Source organism: Lytechinus variegatus, chromosome 4 (genome assembly GCF_018143015.1).
Source record: "Lytechinus variegatus isolate NC3 chromosome 4, Lvar_3.0, whole genome shotgun sequence".
Taxonomy (NCBI): domain Eukaryota; kingdom Metazoa; phylum Echinodermata; class Echinoidea; order Temnopleuroida; family Toxopneustidae; genus Lytechinus; species Lytechinus variegatus.
Genome location: NC_054743.1, coordinates 34,750,181 through 34,765,238, shown reverse-complemented (window position 1 = coordinate 34,765,238; position 15,058 = coordinate 34,750,181). Strand labels below are relative to the sequence as shown.

Here is a 15,058-nt window from a genome sequence, read left to right as displayed (position 1 = left end):
AAGAACTCTGGTGAAATATGTGAATTTTTTCAATATTTAGTGTCATATACATTTAGTTTGCATCATAGAAAATATTTTCAGCGTTTAGAAAAATCATAACTCTTTGTATAGTTATAGGCCTATACAGAATGTACTATGACAATTCTATATTTCTATAGTTTGATATATATTTTTTTTCTATATTAGAATTCAAAGCAAACTTTAAAACATATGTATTTAATTAATAACAAGCCTACCAAGATTTCTTGTAGAGCAGTAGAATAAATGCTTTTGTCGCGTTATTTCTGCGCTTTATGGATTGTGCTATTGAAAATTATATTTGAATAATTGAAGACTTAAAAAAAAATCATACTTTGAATTGAACATAGAAGATCTCCATATATCTATGTTCCGAATAATTGTTAAATTTCAGGAGATCATCATTGTACATGGGTAGCATTTGAATGTAAAGCCGCTTAAAATGTAAACACTTGGCACTGCAAGAGCACGTTTGATACATAACTTGGCAGTATTTTCTGAATGGATAATTTCCATCTCTTTTATTTTTTATTCCCATCTCATTGCCCATTATTCCACAGACCGGTGCTGATGATCAGTTGTTTGTTACTATTGATAAAATACATGAGGTGATTTACTCACAAATTAAGAAGGAAAAAGGAGTTAATACATGCTTTCTCCTAAAAAACAACAACAACCTTGTCTAATTGTACTAAATGTGGTGTATAATATAATTAGATAGTCACTGGTGATATACTTTATTATTTGGGTTCTTCTTCACAAAGCTTTGCATGCATTATTGTGGTAAATAATTGAATATGTTGCCAAGATTTTATCTTCATTTCTCATTATGTTCCGTTTGAAATTCCTACAAGGAAGAATTAAAGGGAAGGCATTTGCTTAATCTTGTGCTAGTTTCATATATGAATGAAATCTTGAAGCATCACTTTAATCACTAAGTCTCACATCCTAAACACTTTGAAGTATTCTTCATTGAAAAAAATCCAACAAACATGGTATGGGACAATGAGAAATGAAGGTTAATTTCTTGGCCTTCACACATTCCAATTTCTTGTATATTTTTGAATAATTGTTTTTTTTGTAGATGTAATTCTCTCTCTCCAGCATTTTTTTTCCTCTTCACATTAATTATTCATGATATGTAAAAACTTTCCTTTCAGCATGCATAACAATCGTATATATATTCAATTCAATTTTATATGACGCACATTGAAAAAAATCTTTTAAGGTCTTCTATCACAAGTATAAGTAATTGATTGTAGGGTTGATTTTTACAATTGATTGCATTGTCCATTATGTGCAATCAGTTGTAAAAATCAACATTGTGATCGATTGCTATGCTTTGTCTTACAAAGAGTTACGATTGATCCAATCTGTATGGAAATCCACCAATGTCATAATTTTTTCTACTGGAATTTTGCACAAAGTCCCTTGTAAACAAAGAGAAGCACGCTGAATTTTCAATAAAATAATGAATGTATGAATATTCAGCATATATAGAAAATAATTTAAACACACGTCTGTTAGATGTTGGTATTGCTGGCTTTCCATAGTTGTGGTTGGTTGTGGATCAATCTCAACCCTTCATAAGACTGGGCCCTATCATAACTTTTCTGGAATTCTCAATAAACTACTAATGTACATATATGCATGTTGCATGTTATTTCTCAAGCATGAAATTTATTGTTTATGAAATGTTTCTTACTCCTATTATAAGAAGATCTATCCTTTTAACTTTCCTTGATTTTTGCCTCTCTATACTTCAATCTAACAATCTGAATAGGATGAATGGCGTATTGTGGTAAGCGAAATTGGAGTGCAGAAAATATCACCTAAAATGGCTGCTGTTTTCAGAGTTTACTCATTAATTATTACTAAACTAGTCCCAATATGTGTTAAAGGGGAAGTTCACCATGAAGAAAAGTTTGTTGTAAAAATAGCAGAAAAAATAATAAAAAATATTGGTGAAGGTTTGAGGAAAATCCGTCAATGATTAAGAAAGTTATTAGAATTCATAGTTTTGAATTTGTGACGTCATATGCGAGCAGCACTCCTACAAAGCAAGTGGTAAAAAATCTTTTAAATGTAATTTTCTCAGAAAATTGAAAATGGTTTTTACTGTGCCTTTTGTATATCAATAGACAAATCATTTCACACCCGATCATAAATAGAAAACAAAATAAAGTCATCAGGAACCATACAAAATTTGAAATTCATTGATTTTTTACCATTCGCTATGTAGGAATGTTGCTCGCATATGACGTCACAAATCCAAAACTTTGAATTCTAATAACTTTCTTAATCTTTAACGGATTTTCTTCAAACCTTCACCAATATTTTTTATTATTTTTTCTGCTATTTTTACAACAAACTTTTCTTCAGGGTGAACTTCCCCTTTAATATGTAAACTGTTTGTGAATGTCATGAGCTATGTGTTTGGTATGAACTAATAGAATTATTAACTCTGATGATATAGTGATTGATGCTTTTGAACAATTGGTAATATGTATCTGTGACGACTAATCAGTGATATGGTGTATAATTGTTGTGCAGTTATTATCATTTTTTCAAATATTGCTTTTGTTGCAACATTTTTTTGTATGATTATTAACAGGATTGTGTAAAAATGCAATATTATTTGACAGAGACATTAACAATGGAGTGTTGTTAGATGACTAACTGACACAGATCAGTGTTTGAATTTAATTAACTCACGATTAAGTGATGTAAATATTTAGTGTTATTTTGAGATTGAATGGAAGCAGTCTTGGGCCTGTGTATGAATGTACAATTTATGCTGGACCAAACTAACTTGATTACAAAGTGTGTCTTAATTTATTTGTGAAATATCTACTTGGGGAAAAAGGAGGGGGTGGGGGAGTTCCATGGAAACAAGCCTTGTACATTCAACCTTCTAAAGATGTTTTGACACATCAATGCCTGTTTGAGATATCAACGACATACTCGGATTACAGTGTATTAAGCTCTGCAAAATTGATAGAACTCTGCCATTTTGTACCCTGTTATTTTTTTTTTATTTCAAAAGGGCTAGAAGATGGCTTTACAAAAAGAGGGGGGCTACAAAACAGCAAGTTGTTCACTGAGTTACTTTGGGTGTGAAGTTGTACATTTTATTTCATTTTGTATGCTCCACCCCCGTTTGTGTCCATGAATGGTTTTTTTTTTTAGAAAATATTTGTAGTCTTGATGTACTTTGAAATCAATTTATATTACAGTTTTAGCTGAGTGTACAACTGCCATTCTAATATTTCTATTAACATCTTGTAAATATTCAAGAATCAGTGGTTGTCCATGGTGTTTCTGTCATTTTTGCACTGTCAAAAATATTCCTATGACACCATTGATTTGATCCTATTTGGTCTCAGAATTTTTCATCTTAAATTCTCAAAAGTGGATGTTAGTTTGTGAATTTTTAATTTTTGGTCGAAGATAAACCTGGGACCCATGACACAAAGGTTAGCAATTATCGTAGAACATTTTTCTACAATTTACTCCATTGACTACAATGTACAATCAATCGTAAACTCAAGCATACGATCAACCACTAACCATTGTGTTACGGGACCCTGATCTTTCCTATTGTTCACGAAATCTGATTATATCATACTTGATTTGGTTTTTTGCGTAAGATGGCTGGAAACCAAGTGCAAAAGGTAAGAATGTCTGCTCCTTGGAAGAAAATGAATCATTTGGGGTTTCAGTCTTCACTGTCTTCCTTCTCTCATTCTTTCTTCTATCATAAGATGTTCATTTCACAAAGTGTGCCACCATCAACTGTTATTTTGCCAAGCAGTCCACAGGGACCTTCATGGGGGCAAGCAAATTTGATATTTACACATTACAGGAAAATAAACACAAGTGAGATAACATAACATCTGACAAATGATTTTCGGTGTAATAGAATTGATGATTTGGTGAACAATTAGGGTCAATACATGTATTTACCAAAGTCTGTCAGAATCTATTCCCGTTCCAGATTGGTTCTTGCAAGAGTGTGTTGCAAATTATCACTCCGCATATTCACAAGATATTTCCCAAATTTCTGATATTCCCTCACCCCTCCCCCCAAAAAAAAAAGGAAGGGGCAGGAGAAATTCCTAGGAAATTGACACATGCTTTTGAATTTTGCACATGTTTGATAAACTTAGAGGCAAAATTTTGACTTTGCAGATTTTCAACTTTTACATCCTTTGCACCATTGGAGCTCTCCTTCAGGTTCTGGGGCATGATTGATAAAGGTCCAGTAATATAGTAACTTTGCTATTATATGGTAACTTCTTTGATGGTAACAGGGTCTCAACAGCCAATCACAATCAAGGTTTCCATGGTAGTTACAATAATGGCAAAGTTACCAAAGTTGTAAGTCCTTTGTGAAACAGGCCCCTTGTGCCCATTTCATGAAAGTCTGAAAATTCCGTTCATGGTAATTATCTGGTAACAGCTGGGCTTGGCAACAATTCAATATCAAGGTTGCCATGATAGTAACCATAATAGCAACATTACAATAATCAGAACGTTTTGTATAAAATAGACCCCTAGAACTGTCTGGTGAATGAACTCATATTTTCAACATCAGATTTTATCTTTCTCTTCATTTTCCTCATTTTTTGGCCCTCTTTATAAGTCTTGTTTCGTACTTTATTCTGTATTTTATCTTCCTCTGCATATGGATGTTTGAACTCTCTTTACTTTTTATCATTTTGTTTTTGGAACTCCTTGCTCTATCACTTTCATTTTCATCTCTGTTTTCATTTTCAACCTCGTTCCAGTTTTGGTATTCTTTACATCTCTTTATGTTGACTCTCATTATAGCTCTTCTTTTTTGCTACTCTTCATGTCACTATTTCCAAGATTTCTCCTTATTTTTTTTTGAAATCTCTTCCTCTTTCCTTTCTTCCATTTTCCACTTTCCTTTTTGTGGCCTGTCCCTTCTTTATTCCTCATCTTTTTCTGACTCACTCGTATGGAATTCTAAAAAGTTAAATTCATTTGATATACCATTATTCTTTGTCACAGTATCTTCTTGAGGCTATGGGAACTTGGTACTTGTTTTCTTTTTTTGCAGTTTGGGATGACTTTGTCACCTTACCTAGTTTCATTTTTGGATTTTGTGTATTTGTTTGATGATTTGCTTTCATTTGTTTCAATGGTTATTGTCAAAGTGGTTTCCACTATTACAGTTTTGTATTGTTGGAGCACTCACTGAGGTATTCCTAATGGAGTGGAGAATGTGTACTACATGTATATATTTGATTATATTTTTTTATTTTATTGGTTGTTTTGTATTCTTCACTGGGTGGGTTTTTGTATTGTTTTCCTCTTGTGCACTTAATGAAATATTCTCCAAGAATTGGAAAATGGGTATGTGCTGACAATTTTGGCTCCAGTAATTATATTTTATTGGATAGCATAGAATTGGATACCACCAATATTCCATGAGTTAGGGTCAATATTGCATGAAACAAAGAATAGTGCAATAGTGACATTATTATTATTATTAAGAGTGGTATATTTCTGGTATCCTATGAAAAGGAGTTATCTAAAAGAATAGAATTATTATCTTTAAAGATAAATATCCATTAGATTATGCCATATGGCGCTATATTGCTTGGCAAATTTGGTACACGTGTGTGTGGGGTAGTAGTCCTAGTTTGGCACTTTGTGCAATATATATGCGCTGATATAAATGTTAGGGGAATTGATTAATTTTAACTTTTTTGTAAGTATGTGTAATTTGGTCCTTTCACAAACTTGTAGGAGAAATGGACCAGGTCTTCTTTTGCTCTTCTGGAATTCTCTGGAATCATGGTATGATTGGAAGGATAGCATTGAAGTTGCTGCTTTAGTAATAGGCGCAACCAATAATTGCTTCATAAACACATGTCTCTTGCATTCCCTGTCTGTTGCTGGTCTTTCCATTCATAACTGGCATATGTTGACTTTCCTTAAGATGATTATTTGCCAAAGTTGGAGCAATTTTTTTTCCATGATGTAGACCATGTGATATATATACCTCTTCTATGTCAGATTTTTCCTTAGCGAAAAGATTTCTTTGGTTGCAATAGATTTGACTCGGGCAGTGTTACCTGTATGCTTGTTCAAATCTATCTCATTCTCTTTCACTCTCTTTACCTTTCTTCTCTGCTACCATTTCTTTCTCTCTCCATTTCTCTCTCCATTTCTCTCTTTAATTTCTTTTATGATCATTTTAGCCTTCCTGCTGTTTAATGCATTTATTATCTCTCTTTTTTGGATCGTTTTTATCACTATTTTTTTTTTTTTGGGGGGGGGGGGTTGTGCTCACTTTGAGAAAGAGTAAAATTACATATTTGCATATAGTTTAGAATCAACCTGGTGGGATTTTCACAAAATTGTTCTTTTATGAGTTTACTCACGACTGGTTTACTTTTTATGCCATTACCTTTGATTAATAACATTGCAATATATCAGAGTTTGGCAGCTATTGAGGTAAGTTTTATCAGCTGAAAGAAATTTTATTGAGGGGATTTGTCAGTTTACTGGATATGGTTTTGAGTTTGAATTTCAAGTGTCCAAGAGCACATGTATGCCTTGGTTAAGTTTTGACAATATTTGTTGACTTTTCTTTTTGTAGCTTTCTTTTTCTCTTTATTTGTGATTACATGTAACATCTTTGATTCCGTGGACAGTGGGCCATATCACTTTTCCTTTCAGCAGGCTGTCTTGTATATGGATCTGATTAACTATGGGTTAACGTCATACTTCTATCCAGATTGTTCTCTGCTGATAAAAATCTTTCATGGCTTTCATTGAATTCGATTGGTATCTCTTTTTCTGTATGCCTGATAATCCTACTTTTCTTGTTAGCAGTTGTCCTGTAATGAATTTAGGTAGGTACAAATGTACAAAAGGGTGATTTGCCCCTCCAAAAATGAGAGGAATAAATATCTTGTTAAAGGCAAGCTATTCAATATTATTCATGTAATGCACAGTTATGAGAGAATTAGCAGCAATAGCATTTACACTGCAGATGTACAGTGATGTATCAAAACTGCGCATTGCTGTAACCAATCACACATGACACATGACATATGCATGGTGCATCCTTGAACGAGTTTTATAACATTCCTAATTAGGACAGACTTTTACTGAAAATTATATTTTCGAACATATGGGAACATGATGTGCATGATTATCTTTCTCCAAGCTTGATTTAAAATAAATTCTGCTTGCTTGTGCACTTTGGTGTACTATAGGTATATGTATGGGCTTGGCTAACATTTGAATGTGTTTTTGTTCCGTTGTAGCATTCAGTGAATATTTCTTTGCTTACTAAGCTGTGAATGTTGAGTTTTAAAGCATTTATTGGAGCAGAGATACTATATATAATTGTGAAAGAGTGAATTTCAGTAAATGCAGCTTGAGTGAACATTGATTGCAGTAAACAAACTGATAAGTGTAGCCAAGGAGGTTGAAGTGAAATGTATGGTAGCATATTAATACTGGGCCTTAAAACAACCCACTTATGATTCAATATCATAATCTATGACTTCTTAATCTATTAACTAATAATGTTCTAACCTTTCATAAATTGGTAATTAATCTGGCAGCTTAATATGAATGAAGTGATCTACTTTTTGAACTTACCCAATATACAGTATATATGAAAAAATAACTTCGATTATATATTTGTATCTTAAGTGCAAGCAACTGTTATTTTCTTCAAATTTGAAAAAAAGGTGCTTAAAAATGAACTAATCAAATGAAACAATTTTAATAAATGATCGCTAAAACTTCAAAGAAAGCTCTAAATCTGATTTATGTTACAATACTGAACTTGCCTGTGCCTGCAAATAAAAAAGAAATTATTGTTACCACTAAAGCTCTTCAAATCATTTGAATTTGGTCTGATGGATTTGCTAAAATACTAAAGTTATACTTACAAATGAATTCAGAAATTATGCGCTTAAAGATGCATAATGATAGTTTTAATTGATTTGACCATACTAAAACCCACTGAGAACTGCGAGTGGAATTTTCCATGCAATTACACTGCTGCCAGCTCCTTATACACTGTCAATAGGGAAAATAAGGGGTGTATATTTCTGTACCGATGACCTTCTATTATAAATTCATCTTGTTGTGTATCTGTCTGAACAGACTGTCCTAGGAGATGATCAGTATGTGTTCACACGGCTGAATCAAGTCTTAGATGCGATGCCATCAACTCGGACATTGAGTCATGTCCTTCAGCCGAGACCGGCGACACCTTTCCATGGTGAGTCCATTGACTGCCTTTGTGCTGACCATTTGATAAAAATCAGTCTAGAATGTTCATTAAAGGAGAACGAATCCTTTGGAACAAGTAGGCTTGTGTCAAAACAGAAAAATAAAAAAATAAGAACAAAGAAATTTTGAGAAAAATCAGACAAATAATGGGAAAGTTACGAGCATTTGAATATTGCAATCACCAATGCCGTGGAGATCCTCCCATTGGCAATGCGACAAGGATGTATGATGTCACATCTGAACAACTTTCCCTTTGATAAACTAAAAATACACCCAAAATGTCTCTTTTTGCTTTTTCTTATGGTGATACAAACTCTTTATTCATGATGTATTCTTTAAAAATCTGTATTACATGCCTTCCTGTAGAAAGAACAAATGGTCTACTGATGGATGTGATAAAAGATGTAATTTAAGTGAAATATATACTAAAGTAATGGGGAGAATTGTTCACAAGTGACATTACACATCTTTGTCGTATTGCCAATAACTTTCTCAATATTTGTGCGATTTGTTGATCTGTTTCTTTGATTTTTCTGTTTTCACACAAGCTATCATGTCCCAAAGGTCTCATTCTCCTTTAATGTTTCGTTCAGAATATTACAAATCAATATTATGTTTGGGTGGAGAATAAGAATATACATATAGGTATGTCTGCTTGTTGTCACTCATTTCATGCTTCCATCGACCATATGAAGCAATATATTTTTGAGCCATCCCATCATTTAATGATAATGGAAGATCGCTGTGGTGGATCAACTTCATGCAACTTGATCCAAGTATGTATACAGGAGTGACGATGAGGTGCGTATTCAGCATCGGATCCTACAAAGCATTTCATGGGCCAAATTGTCTGGGGACAATAGAGACTCTATTATGCTTGTGCATGGGCTCATACACATCTTTGTCATAGTTGATGCTGGATACGCTAATGATGATCTGATTACATGTAGTTTGGAAACTTGGCCAAAGGCTATATTGCGTCTTTTAACAGGAATAGGCTTTCCCCGCTTTCCCCATTTTTCTGTCTCTGATGAAATGTAGGGATAAGAAAAGCCACTTGCAGCATTTCTGTGGAATAGACATAGTTCTGACATTTTACCTTAAGGGTGTCATGGTCAAAAGTCATAGACTCAGATTTTATTATGTATGGTGGTTTATTTTGTTTCTGTTGGTAACTTCCCTCTTCTGTATTTTCTTCCTACATGTATGTACTAGGTCCTTCTGTTGCCTCAGTGAATGGTACCGCCCTACAACCCAATGTTGCCAGCATGGGGGTGTACGCCAGCGCTAGCCGTTCACTCATCAAGAGCAAGCGAGAGACGGAGATATGGGAGATCTGTCATAACATCATCAGTAAAATACCCAAAGGATGGAACAGGGTGAGTTTTTACCAAAACATGGAATGAATGAGTGAGTTGGTTGATGCAGTGGGTTGGTGTGTGTGTGTGTGTGAGTTGGTGGGTGCATGTTCAGGTTTGTAGGTGAGTGAGTCTGTGGGTGTGTAGGTTTTTTAGTTGAGTGAGTGAGTGGGTTAGTGGATGTGTGGGTTATTAAGTGGGTTGGTGGATGAGTGAGTGGGCGATTCAGAGTGAGAGTGGGTGATTCAGAGTGAATGATTGGATGGGTAGGTGCCTCTTTGGTGGAAGATTCTGTGGGTGAGTGATTAATTACATGTGTAGGTGGGTGTGTGAGTAGGTGTGTGATGAGTGAGTGGGAGGGTGGGGAGGTGGGTAAATAGACCGGAGGGTGGATGAGTAAGTGTGTTAGGTGGGTGGGTGGATGAGTGAGTGTGTTAGGTGGATGGGTGGATGAGTGAGTGAGTGTGTTAGGTGGATGGGTGGGTGAGTATGTTAGGTGGGTGAGTGTGTGTGGATGAGTGAATGGGTGGGTGGATAGGTGGGTGGATGAATGTGTGAGTGAGTAGGTAGATGATTGAATAAGTGATTGAGTGAGTGAATCAGTGGGAGGGTGGATGAGTAGTGATTGGTTATGGGTGCAGTGAATGAGTGAGTGGATGGGTGGGTTATTGAGTGAGTGAGTAGGTAGGTGGGTGGATGATTGATATAATGAGTGAGGACGTGTGTCGGTGTATGATTGAAAGAGTGGGTAGGTGGGTGGGTTGGTTTGCTGGGTGGTTGAGTGAGTGAGAAATTTATGTCAGATAGTAATTAAAATAAGTGGTATTAATTTGAAATTGGAGTAGGCAACGATATTAAAGTATAGTTTAGAAATGTTTAAATAAAAGCCAAGACTTAACTCATTATTCTATTACATCATTACTGGAATTTTATTTTAAATAATCTTCCACAGTGTATATTAACCATAATTACATTAAATGTGAATAATGAATTAACATACTTCCATATTCTATTAAAGAGACCATACATGTTACTTTGAAGATTTGAAATTTTATTTGGATGGTGTTGTATATTGCTTGCTAATGAAATTCCATACATTTTTGGGAAGAACAAAAAAATGAAATTTCAATGTCTAAATACTTGCTTATGTTTGCTTTTTGTACAGGATTACATTACAGAGCGTGTTCGTAAGATCGGAGGTGATACGCCATTTAACCGCTTTGTCCTGCGAGAGATTGACATGATGATCAGACTCATAGCTGATCTCAAGGCTACATTCAACGTAAGTAATATTTCTAGGGAAGTAAATTAGAACATACGTAACCCTCCCTTCTCCGCCCTGTGTTGAAATCACTCATCGCAGTAATGGTAACAATATTCTTGGGGGGGGGGGGGGGGGAATAGGCCCTTCTCACATGCTGAGGCCAAGTTATGGAATCAACTCCGTCACTCCACTGCATTAGAGTGCATCTGAAGACCTATTTCTTCAACCTTTAAAGTTGAATGCCTTCGACAACTTAATCCAATTTTTTTAAAAATTAATTTTGTATACATGTAAAGCTAAATCTTGTGTTTTATCACTCACTGGTCTGACTGGCTTCCTTAGGGGGCTGGTGCCCTTATATGCTAGAGCTCCTGTGAGTTCTGAGCTGACAGGGCTTGCCCCTCGAATTGTCGTTGAACGGAGCAGCAGTTAGGATGGCACCAGCCCCCACCAGGATCTAGCTAGGAATTCTGGTGGGTGATGCAAAACTGTTATTTAAATTATGTACTTGGTAATATGGATAGTCCTTTATTTATGTATATTTTCTTCATGATTATGTTGTATATTGTATAATTGTAAACAAAATGCATTCCCATTAAATGGGGCAATAGACAGCAATATATGTATTTAAAAAGTGATTTCCAGATCTATATTATAACCCAGATCTTTGTTTTTTTTTGTTGCTTGCATACACTGTACGTCGTATGCATAAGTAAGTTGCGAAAGGGGCACAGATAAATTCATTCAAATCTTAGCGGGTGTTGGAAGAAAATATTTGCAACCAAAAACAAATTTCAGTTGCAAATTTTCAATTGCTAGATCGAGTTGAACTAAGCAAATCAATTTACTTCGGCAAGGAGCTATCCCTTTGAAGTCTTTGTGTATAATTGTTAGTTGTAAATCAGCGAATACATCTGTTGATCTTGTATCAATATTAAATGAGTAGCTTTATATGTCCATGTACATTTATATACTTGTTTATGAGGGGAAAACCTAGATAAAGTTTACCTTTGTTTCTTTTGTTATCCCCTGTGTGATATTTGTAAATTGATTTTGTACACTTTTATTTTAAGGATTTTGATTGAAATTCTATGAATTAAAGTCATAATATTCTTTTCATTATCTTTTGTTTTCACAGAAACTGAAAGTTTTGTGTGAGAGTCCGAATGAAACGTTTGGTGATCAGATGTCCGAGCGGTTGATTGATATTGCGGTTGATTTGTTCCATCATCGTATTCCGTCTGTCTGGGCCGAGATGTGTGGTGACTCGGCCCCGCCTCCTAACTGGACCCTAGCTCAGTGGATGTCTGATCTCAGCCAGCGATGTCAACATCTTGAAAGGATCATCGTACAGGTATACAATACCAAAAAAAAAAAACCCAAAACCCAAATGATATTCAATGTTTACTGCCCTGCCTCCTTATCAAGAAACAGATAATTTTGATGTCTTTTGTGCCCGTTTTTTCATTGCATCCGTGGCTAAGCATCTGAATACAGTGTCCCTTTTTATCAATTACGACGTACCAACTTATTCTCTATGCTCACCCACCATATAGTTCTATTGTTATTCCAAAAGTTTCAAAAACATTGGTATGACCAATCCTGACTTCGCAGTAGCGTTAGAAGTGATGCTCCAGTGGAGTTTTTTTAGAGTACAGTACTTTATTCAGACATTGTACATTGTATATTCCATACGAAATATTATTCAGTGTTTGGACAACTGTGATATTTAATTATAAACTTAAATTTACTCCTGATTATTGATTTCCACTAGGGCAAGGACAAGTTCCCAGCGTACTGGCTTGGGGCATTCTTCCACCCTCGTGCTCTGCTAGCCCTACTCAAACAGGACGCCATCAGGGCCTATGGACACAACATTGCACAGTCAGAACCGGTCGTCTTCCAGACAGAGATCACAGCCAGGGACAAAGACCATGTAAGATATTGAACTGTTTGAAGAAGTCTGGTCTATGAAGCATGTACCTGTAATTTTTCCAGAGTCAGAACTATTGTGAACCCAGAAGTCTGCTCAACTTGGGAGAAAATTGACCCAGAACTAGCCTATGACACATCCTTTGGCCTAATCCCAAGAGAAATGATATGCCCCAAACTTTCATTGGTGTTGATTTAGCTCCCAAGAAATGGTCACGAGTCATGTTTAAAGTCATGCTTAATCTTGGACCAATTTTAAGAAACATCCCCCAGGATATCTGAAAGACTTGAGAATGATTCACTATAACTCCAGGCTGCTTAAATCAATAACATGTTATGCAGGGCCTGTTCCAGACCTGCCAACGTTTTTGCAACTAAAATACGGCAGTACAATTTTTCTTTAAAAAATATGTTTTTCGAAAAAATATATACTTTATATTTTTGTTACAAAAAAGTAATGTATTGAGACAAATCATCTCCTTATGTCTCTATTTCATAAAACTTAGACAAATATGTTTATTAGATCAATGTAATTTCATGTCACTTGTTTTTTTTTTTAATCATTTTGTTAAAACCAGGGTGGGATATACACATCATTAAAAATTTTTTTTTCATCTGCAAGAGCAGTACACATTTTAGCTCGCATGCAGCTTGAGCGCCGCGGTGAGCGAGTGCGCCACGCATTTTTTTATGAAATACACTTTTTTTGGGGAAAAATGCACTTTTTTTGATCACAGAATACAATTTTTCATTCCCAGAGGTTGGCAGGATTGCTGTTGGGAGGAGTTCATAAGAGCTTAAGTGGCTACGCTGGGTAAATAAGAATTATTATTTGTATTATTATTGATATCAAACATTCTCTATTTTTTATGACAGGTTCGTGACCCACCCCAGGAAGGCATGTTCGTGTATGGTGTGTACGTCTGGGGATGCTCTTGGGAGAAGACCACGGGGGAGCTCCAGGACTCCCCTCCACGTCACGGTGCCACCCTCCTCCCGATCATCCACATCACCACCATGCCGTACAGCGAGAAGCCAGCTTACAACGAACAGAGGACCAGCGAGATGTACCTATGCCCCGTGTATCCTACCAGGATCTGTGCGAGGTCACCCGTCTTTCTCCTTGACGTCAAGCATGATAACATCTCGGCGTCCAAGTGGGCGTTGAGAGGGCTGGCGGCAACAATTAGGCCCTATTAAGAGGATGATCATACCTATTCCCCCAGGTGATAATATAAGATATCTGAATCCAAGTGGCCTGTGAAGAGGGCTGGCTGCAAAGTTCTCTAAGACCCTCCTAGGAGGGCGATCTCCAAAGTGGACTGTCTACAGTTGGAGCCATCTTGAAGAAGAACAGAATGCCCATGTTTGTCTTTTGTCTATTAAAGGAAAGATATGAATCATCTGTCCTACTCGCCCACAACAAAGATTTGGGCGTGTTTAAATCTTTTCTGTGGGCAAATCACACTTTGCACGCACTCCTGCGGGCAACTGCGCGCGAGATACCGGTTCGCTCAAAGTGGGTCTTCTGTGGGTCGCAAAAATAGTCACCGGCAAGCCACACGCAAGGCTTGTAGGCGATAAAACTTTCACTCCCATCGGTCAATATGATTTTTTCTCTGTAGGTCCTGAGAGGTTGATGGCAACTGTTAGACCCTCTCACGAAGACAATCACACCTGTCCTCGTCAACATGATCACTGATAAGTTATTCACGACATCTATAGCTTTGTATCTCAAAAAATTTAATGCTCATGGGATTAAAACATTCCAGCTGCAGCAACGTTAATTAATATACATATTTTTTTTCTTAAATGTCTGTTTCAATTTGCAAGTGATCATAGATTATCATGAGATTAAAAACAATGCAATTTCATTATTGGACATGCACTGTTTGCTTAAGTCCAACCTTTCATTCTTTCTATGAGTTGGACAAACATGAAATTAACTTGTCAAATGTATATTCCCATCAGTTGGTTCAAGTGTGAATGATACTTTAACAAGGATGGGTCCACGTTGATCCTTTGTTAACACGACATGGATCTCACAATAAAATCCTGTTTGTCACTTTGGTAATAGTCATATCCTAATTAAACCTTGAATTACCCGCTGGCACTGACTTAACAAAAACACTTCTACACTTCTTTGGAATGCTGGGTTTTTGTCTCACCTGCGAAGCAAAGTGAGACTATAGGCGCC

At 35.9% G+C, this 15,058-nt stretch overlaps 1 protein-coding gene across 1 annotated transcript in view; it reads left to right on the top strand.

The window, feature by feature from the left end:
* Positions 1 to 15,016, top strand: part of LOC121413912 (dynein heavy chain 8, axonemal-like) — a 117,946-nt gene extending 102,930 nt beyond the window's left edge. Inside the window, exons 82-88 of the mRNA XM_041606916.1 lie at positions 579 to 626; positions 8,179 to 8,296; positions 9,523 to 9,686; positions 10,831 to 10,947; positions 12,068 to 12,283; positions 12,704 to 12,865; positions 13,738 to 15,016. Of these exons, the coding sequence (XP_041462850.1) occupies positions 579 to 626; positions 8,179 to 8,296; positions 9,523 to 9,686; positions 10,831 to 10,947; positions 12,068 to 12,283; positions 12,704 to 12,865; positions 13,738 to 14,061 (1,149 nt within the window). The 3' untranslated portion in view covers positions 14,062 to 15,016. The remainder of the gene's footprint in view (positions 1 to 578; positions 627 to 8,178; positions 8,297 to 9,522; positions 9,687 to 10,830; positions 10,948 to 12,067; positions 12,284 to 12,703; positions 12,866 to 13,737) is intronic.
* Positions 15,017 to 15,058: the final 42 nt, after the last annotated feature.